Genomic DNA, 22,367 nt, shown 5'->3' with positions numbered 1-22,367 from the left:
GAGGGAGGGCAGAGCGGGCGCTGATGGAGAGCAGCATCCCCGGCCGGCCCTGGGAAGGGGGATGTGGGTGCTGGAGGTCTCTGGAAAGCCCTTGGGCCCGGAGGGGCGGGCGGAAAGGCCGCGGTGCAGCTCCTGTGCCGGGGATGCTCGGGATGCTCCGAGCCCTGCGGGGACTGGAAGTCGAGCGGGAATTGCCCGCGTGGGGCTGGTTCGGAATGGGCAGGGAAGGCTCTAGGAGTGGGTGACCAGAAACAGCGCTGGAATGCGAGAAAAGTCTTGAAGCTATTTCAATCTTTCGGCATCCTCTCTGTGTGGGAGCTGTTAATAGTTTTGGTATTGTGCTTCCAGCCTGTGTTTATCGTTACAATGTAATGAAGCTGTTAATAGTCACAACTCGCTGAATTCTGTGCTGTTTGCTGTGCTGGGGGCAATGTTTGGGTGACCTCTTGTGTAACAGATGAAGGGTCACGGACACAAGTCTCTGTTTTTTCACTGTCATATTGGCCTTAAGCACTTGCAGCATAATTGAGCCTTAGTTTTTCTTGAGCAAAGCTGACTTCAGAGGGTTCTTTGTGGATGTGTTTTCCACCTTGACACAACGTTGTTACTGGCAGTGTAGTTGAAGGTTGGAGGAGATACAAGGAAAAGGCAGTGCATGGTGCTGGTTCTTTTGAGCTGGAGGATTGAGGCTTTGTGTGTAATCCAAGAGAAACAACTGCCAACCACTGCCACGTTTTCAGCTGTTGGTAAACATCAGCTGCTGGTTGGCCTTGAGGGAGGAAGACTGAATTAGTTCCAGATGGAGAACTCTTTCAGCCCATTTAGACTTTCCAGATGATTTAAGCCAGCAGGTCAGTAATTTAGGGGAGTAGTTCTGTTCTTATTTGCTGTTCTGCTTCCTGCCTTGTGTGGAATCAGCGATATCACACCTGATAGCCCAGCGCTGCCGAGGGTGGGAGTTTCATGGTGCTTGATTGCTTTTGGTTTTAATTGACTTGTATAAACAGAAAAGAGACTGAAAAAGCTGTGCTAACTAACTATTTTGAATGTAGAGGGGCATTTTTTTTAAGACCTGAAAAAGGAGGAGGAGCCAAGAATCCATTTTTCTTACCAAATTCTCTTGGAGAATGTGTCTCCTCCTTCAAAGTTCTGTGTTGAACTGGGTTAACACAAGCACGGGGTTTGAGTGTGTTGGAGGGTCTCGTACCTTGGTTTGCTGCTGTCATGATTTCCTGGGAAAATGGAAAGAGATAAAGGAACAGGGATGGAAATCTTCAGTGCTTGGCTGTAACAACAGAACCAGAGAATGTGAGGAATGGAAAATTTCACTGCAAAGCAGCTGCTCTGTAGGATATCGAGACTGACATGAGATACTTAACTCTTTAGTACCTCTTTATGATTTATTTGAGACCACATTGGGCAAAAAAAAAACCTGAAGAAAATAATGTGTCCTGTTCACCTGTTTACATGCTCCCAAAATCAGGGCAGGTGCAGTAGCTCTTGGTACAACTCTTGTATTTCTCTTGCCATTGAATGTTGGTTGTGCTGCTGTTGTTTGATGCACTGTAGTATTATGATCTCATTTCAGATGGCTTTTCCAAGATGTCCAGTGATTAACTTCCCCACAAGAATCCCTTTTTAAGGCCCATTGTCTTCTCTGTCCACCAAATGTGCTTCTGGAGACAAGCGTTTAAAATGTAATTTCCCCGAGTGCTTGTTCACTGAGGAACAAAAGAGCTCCAGTCCCTCAATTCATCTGCATCTGATTCATCCAATTTTCACTTGAAAGCTGCAGAAATAAAAGGGATAAATTCAAAGTGTGTTTTGATGTTGCAGATCAGCTGCTCAGGTGCAATTTCTTTGTTTCTCAACACAGACTTTGAACCCGTTGAGTGGCACTGGCTGACCCTGCCTGGCTGGGGAGGGATGAAGGTCACAGGGGGGTTTTGGTGCTCTCTGGACTCTGCAACTGTAACTTGCCACATTTTGTGCCATCTGTGAAAGGAGAAAGCTCTAGATGCAAATGATTTAATGCCTTTTTTCTGTCAGATCTATTAAAAAAGGCTTTAGGAATTATTGCAAGTACTGATATTGAATTGCAAGGTGCAGCAGTTCTGCGTGGCAAAATAAGTAATGTTGCATTATTTACAAGTAATTAAATAGAGAACAAGTCTGTTTGGAAAGCTCTTGGACATATTTTCCTTCTTTGTTCACCTAGGAATTCACATTTACCAGGATAATTGTGTTTGTGATTACTGGGAGTCACAGTCCTTGATTATTGATTGCTTATTTGACTCGGGTTGATAACAGATTAATTAGTACTAAGGGTACAGGCTCCTGCCTGGATTTGCTGGGTTGGGAATATTTTTCTGTGGAGTGGTTAAAGAAGACCTTAAACTGAGATCAAAGACGCTGAAGAATCTGGAAGAGGAGTTAGATATAAGTGGAAAGGCTGTGTTGATGTGCTTTAGAGGAGAAAGAACTTAAAACCACATGAAGTCTGTTGTGTGTGTGTACGTGCTATTTTAGAATTAGAAAAACCTCCCTTAGATAAGTTCTTGGTGCCTAATCTTGGTATCACGATATGAGGAGTTCAAAATCCAGTCTTGAAAGACTACACAAGTCTTTTTGTCTTTGACAAAGTGCAGGAGAAATGTGGTATCTTTGCTGCATTAGGGATTTAAAATGTCATTCAGAGCATCCATATTTTTTCCTTCTCTCCCTCTTAGGCAGAAAACATGGAACAGGCCACATGAAGAAGCGCGTGGAGTTTATTTTAATACAGGATGTTCTTTGGAGGACCAAGTGCAGGTCCTTTCCAGGCCATGGGAGATGAAGCATTAATCACATGATATTTTTGTTAAGTCAAGTGCTGTGCTAAGTCAATGTTGATTCGTGCCGAGGACAAACATTAATTCCTTAAAGTCACCATGTCGACCGTGGCAAGCGCTCAGACTCCGGAGGCACCGAGTCCTTCGCCCCTGGAAGAAAAGCCAAAGGGAAAGTCCCTGTTCCACCTGGGCTCCCTCTTTGCTCACAGGAGTGAGAAGTTTGTGATAGCTCGCAGTGACAGTGTGCCGGAGGAGAACGTCCTCAAAATCACCATCACGGAGACCACGGTCATCGAGTCCGACCTGGGCATCTGGAACTCCCACGCTCTCATCTACCTCACCTTGTGGTTCTTCTTCAGCTTTTGCACTCTCTTTCTTAACAAATACATCCTCTCCTTGCTGGAAGGAGAGCCCAGCATGTTAGGTACGCCTTCCCTTTGCACTCGAATGCCAGGAGGATATTTATATAAGGTTTATTTGACTGGAGCAGGCTCCACAGGCACGGGGTGGGATTGTTGGGATCCTGGGCAGGGCCAGGAGTTGATGATCCTTGTGGGTCCCTTCCAACTCAGGATATTCTATGATTTGACAGTACCAGATCCTCTTATATGAAGTTGAGGGACAAAGTGGTTCAACTGAAGTGAAAAAGGCCTGGCTGGGAGATGTGGGGAGGGATCTTGGGGCTGGGAACTCGTGAGGTGTGATTTTGTTCTTTGAAGGGATTTCTGACACTGTTCTTTCCTCCACTTGCTGGAAGATGAAACTTTGGTCATAGAGAAAAGTCCTACAGGAGTTTGTCTGAGAAATTTCCTGAGGTTGCTTGATTTGTCATGTTCCACCACCTTCTGACTGATTTTATTTCTCCTCTCATTCTCTTTAGGTGCTGTTCAAATGCTTTCAACCACCTTCATTGGCTGTATAAAAATGTTTGTCCCCTGCTGTTTGTACCAGCACAAAACCCGCATCTCTTACCCCCCCAATTTCATCATGATAATGCTCTTTGTTGGATTGATGAGGTAAATGGGTAAATATTTCCTGCACTGTATTTGCTAAGATTTCCTACACTAATATTTGTGATTTTTTTTCTGAACAGGAGCTGTATTTTCATGGCTCTCTGCCTTTTTATTCTTGATTAAAAAGCGTTTGGAGTATTTCCCCCCACCCACAAAAATCACATTTTTGGCTACCTTGGCCTCCCACCTCATTTACTTTCTTTCAGAACACACTTCTCTTCCCATTTACTTTCTTCCCCTTCTCTTTTGAGGCTGATGTTTGTTTAGTGCACTGGTATTTACCAGCCTTTTGCCTCAAAAGTGATCCAGGCTATTAATATTTATCTTGAAAAAAGTCAATATTTGCTGTGTGCTGGGGTAGTATCAGTTTGTGGTCTAGGAGAGAATAAGAATAAATGATTTTGTTTCCTTTACACCACAAAACTGATAAAGAATAATCAAATAAGCGATAAATTAGATTAATTTAATGATTAACACTATGGTAAATATATAGCATATCTAATTTACACTAAAGATGGATAACTGCAGATAAAATTTCCGTGGTGAATTACTGTTTATCAGCAGATTTTTACTTTTTCTACTGAGCCTAATTGAAAACTTTAGAATTATAGTGCAGTTCTTTCTATGCTGGGTGACTGAGCGGCTCTTAAAGCATTATTTTATTTCCTGCTTCACTTCTTCTAACGTTCTAATTAATTTCTTAGGGGTTTTTTTTCTTCATTTCTTCTCCTGTTCTTCTCCTGCAGATTTGCAACAGTAGTCCTGGGCCTTGTGAGCTTGAAGAATGTGGCAGTTTCCTTTGCAGAAACGGTGAAAAGCTCTGCTCCCATTTTCACTGTCATCATGTCTCGGATGATTTTGGGGGAATACACTGGTGAGCACCTCACTGTTGCAGTGGGATTTAGTTACTCTGTTTTTTTTTTTTGGCCACAGAGAAGGAAAGTCCAGCAGAATATAAGAAATGCAGCTGGGAGAATCATTCTGAGCTCAATAAGTAGAGTACATAGGAGTAAAAAAAAGGGTTTATTTTAGTGCGGTGTTAAGTAATTTTTCTGTCCAGAAAACATTATTATGCCCTTAAATAACTGAAGTTCAGTGTGTTCCTCCTTATAAAGACAATTTAAAAGTCTTGAATTTCTTCACTCTGATTTAAAAACAACCACCAAAAAAAGGCCCCAGCCAACTGGCTCACCACGGTGTGATTTCACTGTGACTCCAGTGCAACCTCTTCCTGTTTGCTTGGAGGGATTTTGCTTGTTCCCAGAGGGGTGACACAGTTTGGGTGGCTTTGAGGCTGGAATAAGGCAGAGGAAGGAGAGTAATTCAATAACAAAGTGAACAGAGAGAGTGGAACTTTCTTCTGGCATTTGGTGAAAAACATGAACCCAAGACAGTCTCCAGGGCATTTTTCTTCCCAGAGGAGATATTTTATCACTGAGTTTATTTTTTTCAGGACCCTCCTGCTGTTGCCTGAGGTACCTCTCTGCTTTTAAATCCTTTCACATGACAGTTGTTCTTTCCTTCAGCTAAAGGAGGAATTTCAACTTTCAAGGGTACCTGATATGCTGGAAATGCAGGAATTAAGCTGAGTTTTCCCCTTTTCCTTTGCAGGATTGCTGGTGAATCTCTCCCTCATCCCTGTGATGGGAGGGCTGGCTCTGTGTACAGCCACTGAAATCAGCTTCAACATTCTGGGGTTCTCAGCAGCTTTATCCACCAATATCATGGACTGGTAAGGGATAAGGAGAGCTGTGTGTGTGGAATAAAGGGATTTTCTTTAGTGTTTCTTGTAGTTAGTTCTGTACACTGCATTTAAATGTTGGTATTTAAAATGCATTTTTAACAGGTGATACAATTTCTCTCTCATATCCACGAGCATTAATGAGATCAAATAGTATAATCCCATTAGTTAAAAAAGACCAAACTCCTTTCTTTAGTTGTAGAAAATGCATTTCCCCACCTGAAGGAAAAAACTGTCATTACCAGGGATTGATTGATTTTTCCTGACTAAAATCCAGGTAAATGGTGATTTTTTTCAATTTTTTTTTTTCCAGTTTGCAAAATGTCTTTTCCAAAAAACTTCTCAGCGGAGATAAATACAGATTTTCGTAAGTATTAAAAATATTTCAGGTTTAATTATGGATGGGATTTGGGCTGCACGTATTTATGATTGTATTGCACCAGGCTGTTTACAGACAGCCTTAACTAAAATAATTTTATTGGGAAAAGGAAACTCCCCTGTGCTCCCACTGCAGCTGGAGTTTCATAATCAGCTACAACTCCCAGCATAACTCCCAAAAAATCACATTTTCACAGAAACCAGTCCTTATTCTGCAATCAGAAACCAGCCTTTAATATTATTAGGCATGCAGAGAACAACTCCAGAACTAAACTGATGTTTTAACTACAGAACATAAACCAGGAGTAAAGTGCTAAAAAAACACCTTTAGCTACATATATATATATATGTGTGTTTTACCATGGGATAAAATGCAGGTTTTGGGCACAAAAGGCAAACCCCTCTCTTTGCTTTGAAAAAGGAAGCTTTTAATCATTTTAATTAGTGTTTTTTATCCTTTGTAGAGCCCCAGAGCTTCAGTTTTACACAAGTGCTGCTGCAGTGGTTATGCTTATTCCAGCCTGGATCTTTTTCATGGTAATTTGAATTCACATTTTGCAAGAGATTCAGGGAGGGTAAAAAAGAGAAGATTTTCAACAAATAATGTAATGCAGACATGAGTTGATCCAAAATGGCCGAGTTTATCTCAGGATTTTTGAGGCAAATGTTGTCCAATTGCATTTGAGGTTTTAGATAAAGACTTGAAAAGAAAATCTCACATATTTGTTGACTTTTTGTCGATATTCACATGGTGTACAGGAACATTAACTCTTTGAAAATAAAATTAAGCTAAAGTGAGTATAATACAGCAGGTTAAATATGTATCCTTTAAATTGTGGCATTTCATTGCTGTGCATCAGTGTTCAAAAAAGCAAACGGGCCGAACACACTGGGAATTTCAGTCAGATGAGAGCTGCTTTTCTGATATATTTTAGGGGAAAATTTATATTATCTGTCTTGTAAGTTTTAGGTTTTGTTTTGCTGAAGTTTAAATGTAAAACTATAAATGCTTCTAATAGGAATGAGTTGGGTGGAAAATCTGGATTTGCTTATAAACTAAACTCTTCAATTTCTTTTTTTTTTTTTTTTGCTGTTTAGGATGTCCCTGTGATTGGGAAAAGTGGGAGAAGCTTCAGCTACAACCAGGATATTGTCATACTTCTCTTAATAGATGGAGTCTTGTTCCACCTCCAAAGTGTTACAGCCTATGCCTTGATGGGAAAAATTTCTCCTGTGACTTTCAGGTAAAACTATCAGGAGCACCATTTCACATCCTTTTCTCCTTGCTCAGTATTTCTGCTTGAGAACTGGGCAGGAGAGGGTGTGCAAAGAATCGAAGGAGGTAAATCATAGGACAGTTGGGGTTGGAAGTGGAGTTTGAGTTGGTGTTTGAAAAGAAAGGAAGACAGAGGTGGTGTGTGGGATCTGACAAAGGGTTTTTTTTCTGACCTTGGTTTTTAATTGCCTTGCAGTGTTGCCAGCACTGTGAAACACGCCCTGTCCATCTGGCTCAGCATCATCGTCTTTGGGAACAAGATCACCAGTCTCTCAGCCGTCGGCACCGTCCTGGTGACCATTGGGGTCCTGCTCTACAACAAGGCAAAGCAGCATCAGCAGGAGACCCTGCACAGCCTGGCCACCCCCCCCACAGCCCACACAGGGTCCCTCCGAGGACACAGAGCCACTGATTCCCAAGGATTTGGAACCCTATGATTAATATGGCCATTTGTTCTTCCGACCGAGCGTAACTCAAAGGAACTCATCCCGAAAGGGGTTGTTGCTCCAGCTGCTGATGCTGTTGGGTTCCTTGGAGTTCATGTCGAGCCCGGGACCTGGAAGGATCCAGCAAGCCTTGCTCCCCTTGATCCCGGGACCTTCAGCAGGAAGGACCTGGGGAGGATCCAGTAAGCCTTGATGTACTGACCGACTGATACCCCAGCCAGGACCTGGTGTCCTGGAACGTGCTAAACGTGGGCTTTAGTGTCTCTCCTTGACTGCAAATAATGACCGAGCCTGTATTAGTGAAAGAACTTCAGTGGCTCGTGGGAAAGCAATTCCTGCCTCCCTCCCCATCAGAGTAATGTGAAAATGTGGGCCCCTCACTGCGTTCTGCTGGCAGTGGGATGGAATTAGGGCATAACTGAAATTCCCAGTTGTTACTCTACATTTCCTGCATTTTGGGCACCAAAACCTGCCAGAGCTCAAGGAGCGTTTGGACAATGCTCTCAGGGTCAGGGTGGGATTTTGGGGTGTCCTGTGCAGGGCCAGGAGTTGGACTGATGATCCTTTCCAGCTCAGGATATTCTGTGATTCGAAGAGGGAACCCCCCTCTCTCCCCACAAACAACTTATTCTGGTGTCTGTTTAGTTGGAGCAAACTCTGGGAATGAGTCTGTGCCCCAGAGCAGTGGTGAGCAGCTATTTCCAACGACAAATCTACAGATCAAAAACGATTTTTCTCCTAAAATTTCACTCTGATCATGCATTGACAAAACTGAAATGCAAGTATTCACCCATATACACATATGTGGAGTGGTGAATTAAAATACTTGCAGTTGCTTAGAGGTAAAAAACACTGAAAACTTTGGTGATAAAGGAAGCAGGAGCTCCATATTTCTCTAAGAAACCATTTTAATTTCTTGCATTTTATTATGCATTTCTGTTATGAGGAAATAAGTGGATGGTTTTTTGTATTATTTCTAAGAGCGCGACAAAACGCTGCCTTTTAGAAACTCAGGGTTATGATTCTGACCTGTGTGTAAAGTATTTGTGTAATTTCTGATTATGTAAATAATCTGAGGTATCTGTGACAGATGGAACAGAGGTCACTGAAGGGAGGAACATTAACCATAAACTGAGGCAAATCTTTATTTCTGCTGCTCTTAAGTTTTCTTTTTTTTTTTTAAAAGGAAATTCTGTTTTGTGGTAGGTCAAAGATTAAATCTTAACTTTCCTTTTCGAAATTCTCAAGACTAGTAATTAGTTTTGGCAAAAAAAGCACAAGTAGCTACAAAAGCATTCAAATGGACTTTTGGGGAACATAATTAACGGTTCAAACGAGCGGATTTTAATAATTGCCACTCTTCTGGAAGACTGTAGCGTGGATATAGTGGTGTTGATGGTAAAAATAATTGCTAATAGGAAGTTTCCAGTAGAGTTCCTGTGAAATTTAGGCTCATGGTTACATTTCCACTTGTGAGGAATTCCACTGGCTTTAGGGAGCTGTTCCTGCAGAGAGCAAAGATGTGTCCAAGAGCCCCTCTGGAGCAGCTGTCCCTGTTTCAGTAGTTTGTGCTTGTTTGGTGCCAATGCTCACTTCAGTTTGCATTCCCACACCTGACTGGTTGCCTGGGGCATATTCCCCTAAAAATGCCAGTTTTTCCTCATTCCGTATGTGATGTGTCTGTGGTATTTTGTTTCTTTTGTACTCTTGTCACTTTTATAAAAGCTGTGGACTGTGGCGTGGAGCTCTGTGGGGTTTTTTTTTGTTTGTTTGTTTTCTGCCAAATACACTGAGATTTTTGAAAGTATAACTACCAAAAAAAAAAAAAGTGTGGTTTGCATCGTATTTCTGCTTCTGCAGACAGAAATCCCAGCTCTGCTCTCCTGTAAATCCCACCACCACCTGCTTGAGCTTCATTTTAAAACCCCAGCTTTTCCTAGTGCTGAAAAAACTTTTGAGTGACCCTGGGAGGATTTTGGAACTTGTCATTTTAACGCCTGAGTGGCAGCTGGAGCCCCACCTGCTCTGTGGCAGCACAACAATCCTGTTCTCCTCGGGGTTTGTTGACCTTGGATGCTTTTCTGTGCCCTCTCCTTGCCCTCTGTTTTTATTAGATTAAACAAACCCACCTCTTGACTGCCCGCTTTTAAGGCCTTTCCTTCCTCCACAGTCATACCAGTAAATCTCCTTTGCTGCTGTGTAAACAAGTAGCATTTTTTCTCTCTTTGTTAAGAATCCACGGCGAGTGTCGCACCCCGGTTTGTGATGGCAGCAGTTCCGTTTCTGCCGGAAAAAATCCTCTTTCGGGACGTTTTTTAGGGTTTCTTTCGCTTCGTTTCTCACGGCCACACCCAGGCAGCGATGAGGGCGAGCCGGAGCCGTGAGGGTTATTTGCTTTAGGTCTATCAAATACAGAGCAACAGCACCTTGAAAGTGAATTCCTTTAAATGTGAATTTAAATTTAAACGTAACTGTAAGGTGTTATTGTGTCCCAAATGTCACCGTTTCCCAGCCGAAGCGAGCGATGGATAATTAAGAGGGCACATAATGAGTTTCCCTGCGCTGCCCTCAGCCCGTTCCTGTGGCTCCCCCTCATGAACTCCCCTATTTAGAACCGCTGCGTTTGCGCTCCGTTCACGTCGCTTCTCCCTCACGCTGCATCGACATTGTTGTACTTGGCCGCTCCCCTCATGTGACTTGTTTGAAATCGCTCTTTATTCGACCGGACAGCGAAATTTAACCTGTTTACGGGTAATTAACGAACGCCTGCGGTGACGGCGCCTGTGTGTGCCGGGTTAGTACCCGCAGCCGCACGGGCAGAGCCGGGCGGTTAATCACCGCGCTGGCGCTGAAAGAACCGCTCAATTAACGGCTCATTAGCGATTTTTTTTTTTTTTTGTTAATTACTTCCCGGGCGTCATCGCCGCGCCCGGCACGGAAGTGACGCGTTAGAGCCGCGCTGGTCGCAGTGCCCGGTGGCGGCGGCGGTGAGTGGGGCCGGGGGCCCTGAGGGGACCCTGAGGGGACAGGGGGGGACATGGGGGGACATGGGGAGGTCTGGGGGGTCCTGTGGGGCTGCGGGAGACCGGGAGCACCGGGGGGGCTGAGGGGGAGCGGGCAGCGGCCGCGCCCGCGGGTGACACCGCTCCGTGAGGGCCTGTTGGACCCCCCCGGCCCCGGCCCTGAACCCCCCGGGGGTTTGCTTATTCTGAGGCGTTTTCCGCTAAAATCGGGACCGTTCCCCGCTCTAAGACAGGCCAGTAATGACACACTCGATTGGCACATTGATTATTTATTTCCGAGCCCGTTGCTGTTCCATAAACCGAGCCCCACAACTACCACAACTTGTGCTGTTTAGGCATCGTAGCAACCAAAGGAATTAGCGTTTATTTGCCATAGTCGCATAGTTCTCTTGTAAATTAGTGTTTTCTCTTGTGCTGCTTGACGATTCTCTCACTTCTCGTGCTAATTATTACCATGTTCAGTCTCTGGGGTTGGTGGGTTTCTTGGCTCGGTGATCTTTGACTTGGTGGTCGCTTTTCCCCCTGCCAAATTAGAATTACTTGTTATTTTTACTACCTTTTACCCCCTCAGAGTTGATTTCAGTGCAGCTGCTAAGTTGGGTTTGTTGGTTTTTTCCCTATCTTGGCAGTTCTGTCCCATAAATTCTGCTTTCTTTGTGTCCACTGGCACATCCTTTAGTCCCAAGCTTTGTTAATTCCCCCCCTGCCCCGGGTCTGAGATCATTGAAGAACATGACACCAAACCATGTTTTTTGTGCTCTCCAACAACTCTCTGTGTTCCTTCTTCTGGGTTCAAACTTTCTGGTTTTAAACCAGACTTTTTTGGTTCAGCACAAGTCAACCCCCAGTTGGCTTTGCTCGAAGATGGAGCATTGAGTGTTTGCACTGAAAAAAAAAATAATCAGTGTAAAATAGATTTATCTGTGCTGGGCTGTGTGGTTTGTGTGGGTTTTGTTGACGTCTCCTTCTTTTTCAGACTTTGTTTTTTTAACTCAAATGGGTGATGAAAAGGATTCTTGGAAAGTGAAAACTTTAGATGAAATTCTCCAGGAGAAGAAGCGAAGGAAGGAGCAAGAGGAGAAGGCAGAGATAAAACGTATGAAAAATGTAAGAACCAGTGCCTGTATTAATGGAAAACTGCATTTTTATTGGCCTTACATTTTATACTGTGCTTTGCTCGTAGTTTTGGGTCTGAAAAAGTAAATAAATTGATGTGATTAACTGGAAGTTGCAGTTCAAGGAACAGCCTTTCAAAGAATAGAAGAGTATAGGAAAGTATAGAAGGATGGGGTTAAAATGAATTTGAGTAACTTTTATGTTACTATTTGTACAACTGTGTAGAAAATAATTCTTCTGGGGAAAAAAAGCCTACGTAATAGTTAATGCAATCCACCTTAATCAGTGTTAATTATGTTGAATTAAAGCAGTTCAGCTTTAATTGCAGTCCAACTGCATTTGCCTGGTTACAGTATGGATGTGGTTTATAGATGAGTGGGGGTGACCAGTTGGGGATGGATTTTGAGCCAGCAGTGGAAGACTTAAGTAATATTCAAATTTGTTTTCATTCTGTGACATAAAGATTAATTGCATTTTTCCCTTCCCTGTGTTCCCATCAGTCAGATGACAGGGATTCCAAGCGGGATTCTCTTGAAGAGGGGGAGCTGAGAGACCATCGCATGGAAATAACCATCAGAAACTCACCTTACAGGAGGGAGGACTCCATGGAAGACAGGTAAGACTGAGAAAATCACCTTGTTACCTGAGACAGAGTTACTGAAGTGAACTTTTAGCAAGAGGATTTAAAATATCTGAAGGGAAAATTCTAATTTTTTAGCGTGCAGATGGGCCAACTCCAGGGTAACTTTTTAAAGCAGTGGTTAAGGCTTAACAGTGTGTTGTGTTCCAGTTTTGGTTCAGGGCTATTATGGAAATTAAATTGAACATAAAATAATAAAACAGGGATCTTTTCCAAATGGGGAAAATAGGAAAGAACTCACAGTCTGACAGTACCTGTCACCTCCCTGAGTTTATTTGTGTGCTGTGTTTTAGGGGAGAAGAAGATGATTCCTTGGCTATAAAACCACCCCAGCAAATGTCCCGGAAAGAAAAAACCCACCATAGGAAAGATGAGAAGAGGAAAGAGAAACGCAGGCACCGAAGTCACTCTGCAGAAGGTGGTTGTTGCTGCACTTGGAAGCTTCTGGTTTTTGGGAGCTTCCCAAGGGGAAGCCAAGTAGGCTCCATGTAGAGTAAATAACAATAAGTACAGACTAAAGAAAGGTGGATAAGACAAAGGAATTTAAACTTTTATTATTTCTTTGCAAATGTTTAGTGCCCTTATGGCAATGACAGGGATATAACCGTGGTTGAGAGGACAGGAATCACTTTGGGACAGGGACACTGAGTTCACTTTTACTCCTTCCAGTCTGATAAGCTTCCTCCTGGCTTCACTGAGTGAGTGGGCTGAGCTCTGATCTTTGTACCTGTCTGCAAAGGAAAAGCATACCCTTTCTAGAAACATTCACATTGTCTTCCTGCTACTAACAGCCATTTTCTACTTTAATGCAAGTATTTGTGCAAGATCTTCTAATCTTTGGATTCTCCAACCCCCCTTTCAGAACGGGATTTTCCCACTGAGAAAACGACAGAGAACATGGAAATAGGTTCCCAGAGGTTTCACCCTCTCTAGTTTTGCTTGGTAAAAATGGGAGCACTGACTACTCTGACTAGTAACACTCCAAAATTAACTTTTGTTTGTTTAGGGAAACATGCCAGAGTGAAAGAGAAAGAACGGGAGCATGAGCGTAGGAAGAGACATAGAGAAGAGCAGGATAAAGCCCGTCGTGAATGGGAGAGACAGAAACGGAGAGAGATGGCAAGGGAGCATTCCAGGAGGGAGAGGTACAGCTATCCCTGCCTCCCCTGTGGCCACCCAGCACAGACATGAACAGCTGCCTCCTCTAATCTATCTCTAACCATTGCTCTGAAAGGACAAAAAAATCCAGAGGGAAAACTTGCCTGGTGCCAGTATCCCTGGGAATATGGTGTCCATGGAACGGGCTCTTGGCTTTAATTACTTTTTAAGTGCCTCATTGCAAGGGACATTCCGAGGTGAATTCACTGCTGGTGTTTCACCATGATTGAAAGGTTGGACTTGATAATCTCGGAGGTCTTTTCCAACCTAAATTGTTCTGTGGGGAAAAAAAAGGTGCAAACTGGATTTGCACATTAGGGGATTAATGACCTGAACTTGTTTAATTTCTGTTGAAATCCTGATAGGAGTGCAGAACTCATGATCTTTGAAACACGTTTTTTAAAGGATCAGCTGAGAAGCTCCATCTTTTTTTTTTTTGCCTGATGATCTTGATAATGGAATTGAGCTCAGTGGTTTGTTACAGCAAACCAGCTTTCCCTCCCTTCGTGGGCTGAATTTGTAACAACCAATAATTATTTTCCAGGGACCGTCTGGAGCAACTGGAGAGAGAAAGAGAGAGGAAAATCCGGGAGCAGCAGAAGGAACAGCGGGAGCAGAAGGAGCGGGAGAGGCGAGCGGAGGAGAGGCGGAAGGAGCGGGAAGCCAGGAGAGAAGGTGACTGGCTCTGCAGAAATGTTCTTCCTACTTACTATCAGTTTACTCCTTGCTGACTCAGTGGTGGAATGGAGAGATAGAAAACCTCCTTTACTTAGGGCAGTGTCAGAATTTAAAAAAAATTAAAGCGGGGGGGGCCTTTTACATGGGAGAGAAAAGGAAATGCAGGTTCTACAAGGGGAAATAAACAAGGTTATAAAGTTATTGCCTTAAACATCCTGGCAGGTTGATTAGTCAACGAGTCTTTGCCTCTCCGTCAGTCTGGTTTCCTATAGAAACTAGATTTCTGTCAGTGACACTGTGTTTCTGTGTGTATCCATCAGAGTCTCACACAGCTTGATAGAGATTGAAAGCTCAGAGTTCAGTGTTTTAAGGATTTGGGGGAAATAAATTGCAAAGGGAGGGAGAGGTCATGTAAGTATTTCACCCATGGAAGATGTGGGAGTGGGAGTCAGGTGGGGAAGATGTGGTAACTGAGCAGTTGAACTTCTACACATGAACCTCACTTTGCTCAGCATGTCAGGTGCTTGCAGTCTTAAGTTGAGATCATTTTTGGCTGAAGAATCTGTTTGTCTCAGCTTTCAGAGGTAAAAATCAGAGCCTATTCCTGTAAACAAGTGACAAAGATTGTTCAAGAGTAGCATTAAAAAAACATATTTTTGCTTTGCTTTCTAGCTCAGCTCATACCAAACAGCTCCTTTTTGTGCTTGGCTTTGTGCTGGCAGCGCTCAATCTACGTAACCTTTCATTTAATTGGTTTTATTGCTCTAAATGTTCTGTCAGCTCCTTCTAAACCTCAGCTGGTTTCATTCTTTTGCAAATCTTCCACTTCTTTCCCTGGCATTGATGCTTCAGTGTCAGGGTGTTTACTGTGCAACATACAGGGCATCTTGCTTCTGTTTTCCAAGCGTGGCAGCAGCTTTCTCTAAGTAGCACAAACCCATATTATTTTATTTGAGGTAAATCACAGTCCTTTATTCTCCCACACAGATTTAAGCTCTGCTCCTCCCCGCTACCCTTTAGTTTGTAAGGAAAAATGAAAAGCATTCGAAGCAGGTGACTGTTGGCAGACAGGAATATTCTCACCAGGGCAGGGAGGTGTAACAATTTCTTGTGGTTTTGTTTTCCCTAGTTTCTGCTCACCATAGAACAGTGAGGGAAGAATATGGAGACAAAGTAAAAATGAGACCCTGGAGTCGCAGCCCTTTACGCCAGCAGAGAGAGAAGCTTGAGCAAGGAGAGAGCAGGAAACCAGGTAGAACCTGCCACTCTACAATGTCTTTGCCTTGGGGGCAGCAGGAGCTGGGCTTGGGGTAGTGTTTAACTTTTAGTATCAAACATATATCCCAGGTACTCAGTTAAAAACCCACCTCAGCCACGGTGCCACGACCCTGGAATATTCATAAACACTTGTGCTGGTTTCTGAAGCAATGCTGGTTTTGCAGGAATTGTGCCAAGTGACAAATGGAATGAATCTTTCCTTTTTTAGTAGTAGGAGGAGTAGTTTAAAAAGCTCCAAAGCGAGTGACTTCATTCAGTGGTGAAAGAAGCAGCTGACTGAATTTTTAAAAGCTGGTAGTTTAATTCCCTTTCAGATGGAAAAAGGATGGATTTGTTTTATTAGGAGCTAAGCTACCTTAAGACCTTACAGGGATCAGTGTAGTTTAAGCATCACTGATATTGTCATCTTGTAGAAGCAAATAAATGCATAAGGCAGTGTTCTGGTTAGATGGGGAATTTTGATTTCTAAGTCAGAAAATGGTCCTTCCTGTGCCTGGAAGGTTCTAACTGGGGGTAAAAAATTTGCACAGTTGACATAAAAATGTCTTTGTTTGAAGAAGAAAAGCTCTGTGTCTGCCCCCTTAACATGTGCAGCTGTGAAAATAAGTGTATCCATTCAAAGAAAGCTCATTGCAGAATGGAACCAGCTGGAATTCCAGGTGGAGGCAGCAAGTCCTTGGAAACTCCTGCCTAATAAACCATCAGTGATTGACATGGGCTATGTCATGGTGAGCAGAGTCTGCACTGGATAGTGAGCTCTGGCAGTCACCACATCTGGACATACATTAGGGACACTCCTTGTTACCAGGGTATTTTTCCCCCCTTTTTTTTTTTAATTAATTTCAGGATTATATAATGTTTAAAAACCAAAAGGCCAATATTCCATATTTTTGGCAGCTGATCCTGCACCACTGCAGTTCAGAAAAGCTGTTTGTCACTGAGCAGAGCGTGGAATGATTTTTAGTGCTCTGAATTTCCAATGCAGAACGTTCAGCACTGATTTAATACCAGCTGAAAGTGCAGCGCTTACCTGGGTGTTCAGAGTGTTGAAGTGATGCTCAGTCAACACCCTGTTCTTAATTTTTGTGGTTTCAGCAGTGAAAGAAGAGAAACCAGAAGAGAGAGATCCTCTTTCTGACTTGCAAGACATCAGTGACAGTGAGAGAAAAACCAGCTCAGCAGAGTCTTCCTCAGGTGATTAAATGCAGATATAATTAGTTGTACCGGTGTAATTAATTTTTCTGCTGAGGAAACACTGTCATTGGTGTGTCCCTGCTTAGTTCTGTGTTTGATGATTCCTGAACAGAATCTGGATCAGGCTCAGAAGAGGAGGAAGAAGAGTCCAGCAGTGAAGGTTCTGAGGAGGAAGGAGAGGAAGAGGAGGAGGAGGAGGAGGAGACAGGAAGCAATTCTGAGGAGGTGTCTGAGCAATCAGCAGGTGAGCAGCACAAAGCAGGGCCCACGAGGGGCTGTGATGACTTTGTTTCTTATTCTGTGCTGTTTTATTTGAACATTTTCCTTTTCTCTTAGTCTAGGGTAGGCTGAGACCTCACAGGTCAAGATAACTAGAAAGAAAAAAACCAAGTACAAGTCATTTTCTATCCTTTTGTATAGAGGTAATATCAATTCTTCATCTAAGAAACCAGATCAGAAACCTGAAAGCCATTTTTGTCTTCCTAACTGGTGTAAGGCCAACAGACTAAGTGTTCTTCTAACACATCAAATATTCTGCAGAGAACAGTTCTGCACTTCTTTGGGGGGTGGTGAAATACAAATGTTTCTGTGATTTCGAGTTATTTGCAGTTGCAAATTTCAGATTTATTTTTCATCCCAGCACAAGTAAATTAACATAATACCAAAAATGCAGTAAAGAAGTCTGCATACAGGCATTCTGGTCATTACTGAGTAAAGAAAAGGCACAACAGGCTGGGTATTTTTCTTTAAAATCAGTTACAATTAATAAGCAAATATTCATAATCCATCCCCAAATGCCCAGATAATCGGTAAGAATTGTGTTCCCTCTTGGAAGCATTTGCTGCCCAAGTGAAGCAGGAGTGCTTGGTCAGTAAGAGGCAGTGCAGAGGTGAGGTGGAAAAGCATCTCAGCAGTGATTTGCCTCACGAGGTGCTGCAGGAACATGGGGTGGATTCAGCTGAACTCGATTCTGTTTTGCAGAAGAGGTGAGCGAAGAGGAAATGAGTGAAGAGGAGGAGCGGGAGAATGGAAACCACATCCCAGTTGGTACAGTGCAAATCCCGACTGTTTTTGCAGCCAAACCAATCTGTTTCTACAAATATTTTAAATATTTTTAATTCAGTTCTTGTTGCAGTTTTGCCACCATTCTAAAGCATCATATACTTGGCATTTTAAGGCCATTCTTGTGTCAGAATCAGAAATTCCTTGAAATCTGTTCCAAGGCTTAGAGGCAATCAGATCCTAGTCTAATGAGCTGATGTTTCCTTCTTTCTCATTTTGGGTCTCTTGTCCTGTCCTCTCCTCAAAAATCAGAATGAGATATCCTGGGTCAGTCTTCTCTTTCATTCCAGTGTAAAGCTTTATTTTTCTGACACTGGAAATTGTGTGTCCATGGCTGTAAATGAGTCCTTGAAAGCATCACCTCTGCAAGGAGGAGAGATTGGGCTTCTCAGCAGTGATCAGTGTCTAACTCCCCTCATTTGGCTAAATCTGAATGTAATTGTTCCAGACAGCTCCTCTTTCCACCACTGATTCTGACTTTTAAAGTTACAGAGTCAAGATTTGACCGAGATTCAGCGGGAAGTGAAGTGGAGGAGGAGGAGGTAGGGGAGGGATCCCCTCATTCCAATGCCATGACAGAAGGGGACTATATTCCTGACTCCCCAGCTTCCTCTCCCATTGAACTGAAACAGGAGCTTCCCAAGTACCTTCCTGCACTTCAGGTAGGGGAGAACTCTTTTAAATGTAGATCAGAATGCCATAATATTATAATTGATGTTCTGTTATCTTGGTATTGCTGCCTGAAAATAGGTCCTTGGGAGAGAGGAGTTCTGTTATGGTGAACAGGAGTTTGATGGGTGGTTATTCTTTATGTAGCCAACAGCAAAGTGGAGAAATATGAGTAAAAAGGAGATTTTTAAGAACGGAGTTATGTGAAAGGTATCAGTGCGAGGTGCCGAGTTGCTGCCTTTGCCATTGTGGCAGAAATTTCAGATTATTCCGTGCAAAAGTGAATGAGTGAAGATTTAACAAAATAATTTAGTTAATAATTTAGTAATAATTTAGTTAATCTGCTGAAACACAGACTCTGTCCAGGATTCCATTAGAAATCCTGTAAAAAAATAACCCCCAAAGATGGTGTAGCCATAATGATGAATTCTCTTGGTAAATCTAAGCTATTCCTGTGAAGTTGCTGAAGTTTGCTGGGTGCCTTTTTAAAAAACCCAAGCAAAACCCTCCCTCAGGTGCTGGAGGGGTAAGTGTTGTCCCTGTGTTTTTTCAGGGGTGTCGCAGCGTGGAGGAATTCCAGTGTTTGAACAGGATTGAAGAAGGAACATATGGGGTGGTGTACAGAGCAAAGGACAAGAAGACTGGTTGGTATCAGTGCTCTCCTGTTCCCTTCAGGGGATTTTAGGGCTGCACTTGTGTGCAAATTATGGTTCTGCATTTTTCAGTGAGGAACAAAATCTATTTAAAACAGTTTTTTACCAGCAAGCAGGTAATTTCAAGGCAAAACATAGCACAGTAAATTAAATATTAAACAAATCAACAGCAGAATGCTGGGAGACCCCTTAATGTGTATTTATTAGCTGTGTGATGGGAATTGTGTTTTCTTTGCAGATGAAATTGTGGCTCTGAAGCGCCTGAAGATGGAAAAGGAGAAGGAAGGCTTTCCCATCACTTCTCTGAGGGAAATAAATACAATTCTGAAAGCACAGCATCTGAACATTGTCACTGTCAGAGTAAGGCTACAATCTTCTATGTCACAAGTATTTTTGTTCTTGAAATATTGCCTCTTGGCTTTTAAATGCCTTATAAGATGTTAGCAATCCTTGCAGACTTGTGGGCAGTTGTGTGCTCCTCACAAGACTGTGTAGGCATTACTGTCTCCATAACCTGATGTTTTGCAAAAATAAGATGGTTTTTTTAATAGAAGAATACATTTTTTATGGATTTTACCAGTGGCAGCCTCCATCCTCTTGCCGGGATCAATTTAAAACATTGATTTTTGGGTGCTTTTTAAACACCACGTGCTGGTTTTGACGGTCTGTTTCTGTGTTGTAGGAAATCGTTGTGGGCAGTAATATGGATAAAATCTATATTGTCATGAATTATGTAGAACACGACCTCAAGAGCCTGATGGAAACAATGAAACAGCCCTTTCTGCCAGGTACTGTTTGCCACGGTCTCCTAAAATCCTCCAAACTGGCCCACACAAATGGCAGTTCTGACGTCAGGGAATGACTTTGTACAAGCACACGTGGTGCTTTGGAATGTCCCATGTTCCTTGGAACAGAGCATTCCCTGCATTTTCTGTTAGTGCTGTAAAAACTGGCACAAATTAAGATTGGATGGGAGTGCTGATACTCCTGGTGATGTTTGGCTGATGAATCCAGTGTGGAGGTGTTTAGATGGGGAACTGAGGGAATTTCCCCTCTGCTACACTGAAAAGTAACACTGGGCTTAAATTTTGGCTGCTTCCTGTGAGAGGCAATAATTTCTGAGCATAATTTGGGTGCATTCCAGCTACCCAAATGAATTTTGCCTCATTGGCAGCTCTCTGGGTTTAACTGCTCTTGTTCTGTGGCATGTTTTTATTGTACAAGTTACACTGTGCTTTTAACTCGACACCCCTTCCTGCCCCCTTCCCTGTTCTCCAAATGAAACAAAAATGAAAGGTAGATTTATTCTCATAAATGCATTTGGCTCCTTTTTGTCATTCCAGGCGAAGTGAAAACCTTGATGATTCAGTTACTGCGAGGGGTCAAACACCTTCACGACAACTGGATCCTGCACAGAGACCTGAAAACCTCCAACCTGCTGCTCAGTCATTCAGGCATTTTAAAAGTAAGAATTCCATGGAAAATACCACACTTAGGGAAGAGTTTGTGCTGCAGGATTACACTGTGCCATAGTTCTGGCAAGAGCTGAGAACTGGGTGTTGTGTGTGGCTGTTTCTGAAGGGTGAAGCCACACAGTGGCCAAAAAGGCACTGACAGTGACTGGCCAGTGCTGGAAATGTTTCTAATTGCCATTTATTTTCCTTCTAGGTTGGAGATTTTGGGTTAGCCCGGGAATATGGGTCTCCCCTGAAGCCCTACACCCCTGTGGTGGTGACTCTGTGGTACAGGGCTCCAGAGCTGCTGCTTGGAGCCAAGGTTGGTTCCTTCTCTTCAGCCTGACTGTATTTTATAAATCATGAACATGCTTGGTTCTTTGTATTGATTCAGAGCTGGAAATTCTGAATATTCAGTATATTCCTCCTAAAAACACAGCTAAAAACCTTCCATCTTCCCCAGACAGAGGGTTTTTCTCCTTTGGAATGATGTGGTCAGTGGTGTTGGAATTCTCATGGATTGGGGCAAACTGGCAGTTGGGATTTTAATTTTTTTTCTTAAACTAATCTAAAATCTGTGACACCTGAGAGCAGAACAAGGTCCTGGCAATGTTCCCTGCTGATTAAGTGAAATCTGGGTGAAATCAGTCAGGTTCAGTGACAAGAACCGTGCCAGAAAAAATTCTGCTTTATCAGCTGTGCTGCTTTGTTTGTGCTTGGAAAAGAGAGGCATCAGTGTGGAGACCTCTCCCCTTTTATCCTGAAGTATTTGTGTACATGGCTATTGCTCATAATTCACAGGAATTACAACTTTTAAATAAATACAGTTGAGACCTGGGCCTTGAGTGTGGGAATGATCGTGAGTGTTGTGGTCAGGGTGTAGAATCCTTAAAAAAACCTCCAAAACAAATAAAACCCCAAACCACAACACACCTCCCCAAACAGCTCAGTGAAAGTATGTCACTGATTTTATAAGGCATAATTTTATTTTCCTTCTTTCCAGGAATATTCCACGGCCATAGACATGTGGTCAGTGGGGTGTATCTTTGGGGAGCTGCTGACGCAGAAGCCACTGTTCCCAGGGAAGTCAGAGATTGACCAGATTAACAAAGTTTTTAAGGTAATTTTTTTAATGTTTTTTGGATTCTGACTGGTTTTAGAGACGAGTAGTAAGGGATTAAAAGTGCATGTTGCTCTGTGACAGAGATTCAGCCTTAATAAAAGGCTCATTACTCAGTGTAGACCAAAACCACGATCTGTGTGCTGTCTGTTTTCTTTGGATGCTTCCCAACTCCTAAGTAAAGGGTTGCACTCTTGAGTTTATTAAGGAAATACTTTAATTTATAGGATCTGGGTACTCCAAGTGAAAAAATCTGGCCTGGGTACAACGAGCTGCCAGCAGTGAAGAAAATGACCTTCACAGAGTACCCCTACAACAACCTGCGCAAGAGATTCGGGGCTCTGCTCTCGGACCAGGGCTTTGACCTCATGAACAAGTGAGTGCAGCTTCCAGGGACTCCTGGGGAATGGGTGGGCAGTGGAGCTTGTTTCTGGGTTGTGAAAGGTTGGAAACAGTCAACTCCAGGCTGAATTATAACCAATTAATAGAACTATGCCCAATACCCAGTCATAGAATTATAACCAATTAATAGAACTGTACCCAATACCCAGTCATAGAATTATAACCAATTTATAGAGTTAAACCCAATACCCGGTCATGGAATTATAACCAATGTATAGAATTAAACCCAATACCC

At 42.9% G+C, this 22,367-nt stretch overlaps 2 protein-coding genes across 5 annotated transcripts in view; both read left to right on the top strand.

Annotated features, from left to right (window-relative positions):
* Window positions 1–73: 73 nt before the first annotated feature.
* Window positions 74–9,495, top strand: LOC113976684 (solute carrier family 35 member E2A-like). The gene is given in 10 exon segments (XM_027702101.1): window positions 74–851; window positions 2,730–3,255; window positions 3,712–3,847; window positions 4,591–4,718; window positions 5,456–5,576; window positions 5,899–5,952; window positions 6,428–6,500; window positions 7,062–7,207; window positions 7,436–7,610; window positions 7,612–9,495. Coding segments are annotated over 9 exon segments (1,227 nt in total). The 5' UTR covers window positions 74–851; window positions 2,730–2,930; the 3' UTR covers window positions 7,681–9,495.
* A 991-nt stretch (window positions 9,496–10,486) lies between these two features.
* LOC113976681 (cyclin-dependent kinase 11B) overlaps window positions 10,487–22,367 on the top strand; it is a 13,816-nt gene continuing 1,935 nt past the window's right edge. The window contains exons 1-18 of one of the 4 annotated variants that reach the window (XM_027702096.1): window positions 10,487–10,672; window positions 11,685–11,815; window positions 12,325–12,440; window positions 12,758–12,882; window positions 13,471–13,609; window positions 14,167–14,297; window positions 15,430–15,552; window positions 16,677–16,772; window positions 16,885–17,016; window positions 17,754–17,819; window positions 18,327–18,496; window positions 19,057–19,147; window positions 19,395–19,516; window positions 19,839–19,944; window positions 20,500–20,621; window positions 20,825–20,932; window positions 21,614–21,730; window positions 21,958–22,106. In XM_027702096.1, the coding sequence (XP_027557897.1) occupies window positions 11,705–11,815; window positions 12,325–12,440; window positions 12,758–12,882; window positions 13,471–13,609; window positions 14,167–14,297; window positions 15,430–15,552; window positions 16,677–16,772; window positions 16,885–17,016; window positions 17,754–17,819; window positions 18,327–18,496; window positions 19,057–19,147; window positions 19,395–19,516; window positions 19,839–19,944; window positions 20,500–20,621; window positions 20,825–20,932; window positions 21,614–21,730; window positions 21,958–22,106 (2,024 nt within the window). In that variant the 5' untranslated portion in view covers window positions 10,487–10,672; window positions 11,685–11,704. Of the gene's footprint in view, window positions 10,673–11,684; window positions 11,816–12,324; window positions 12,441–12,757; window positions 12,883–13,470; window positions 13,610–14,166; window positions 14,298–15,429; window positions 15,553–16,673; window positions 16,773–16,884; window positions 17,017–17,753; window positions 17,820–18,320; window positions 18,497–19,056; window positions 19,148–19,394; window positions 19,517–19,838; window positions 19,945–20,499; window positions 20,622–20,824; window positions 20,933–21,613; window positions 21,731–21,957; window positions 22,107–22,367 lie in introns of all 4 variants that reach the window. The other 3 variants (XM_027702094.1, XM_027702095.1, XM_027702093.1) reach the window with 3 other exon arrangements.

This window comes from Neopelma chrysocephalum, unplaced genomic scaffold (genome assembly GCF_003984885.1).
Source record: "Neopelma chrysocephalum unplaced genomic scaffold, ASM398488v2 Primary Assembly neopelma1_180, whole genome shotgun sequence".
Taxonomy (NCBI): domain Eukaryota; kingdom Metazoa; phylum Chordata; class Aves; order Passeriformes; family Pipridae; genus Neopelma; species Neopelma chrysocephalum.
The sequence above is the reverse complement of the archived record's forward strand: the minus strand, read 5'-3'. Positions and strand labels throughout refer to the sequence as shown.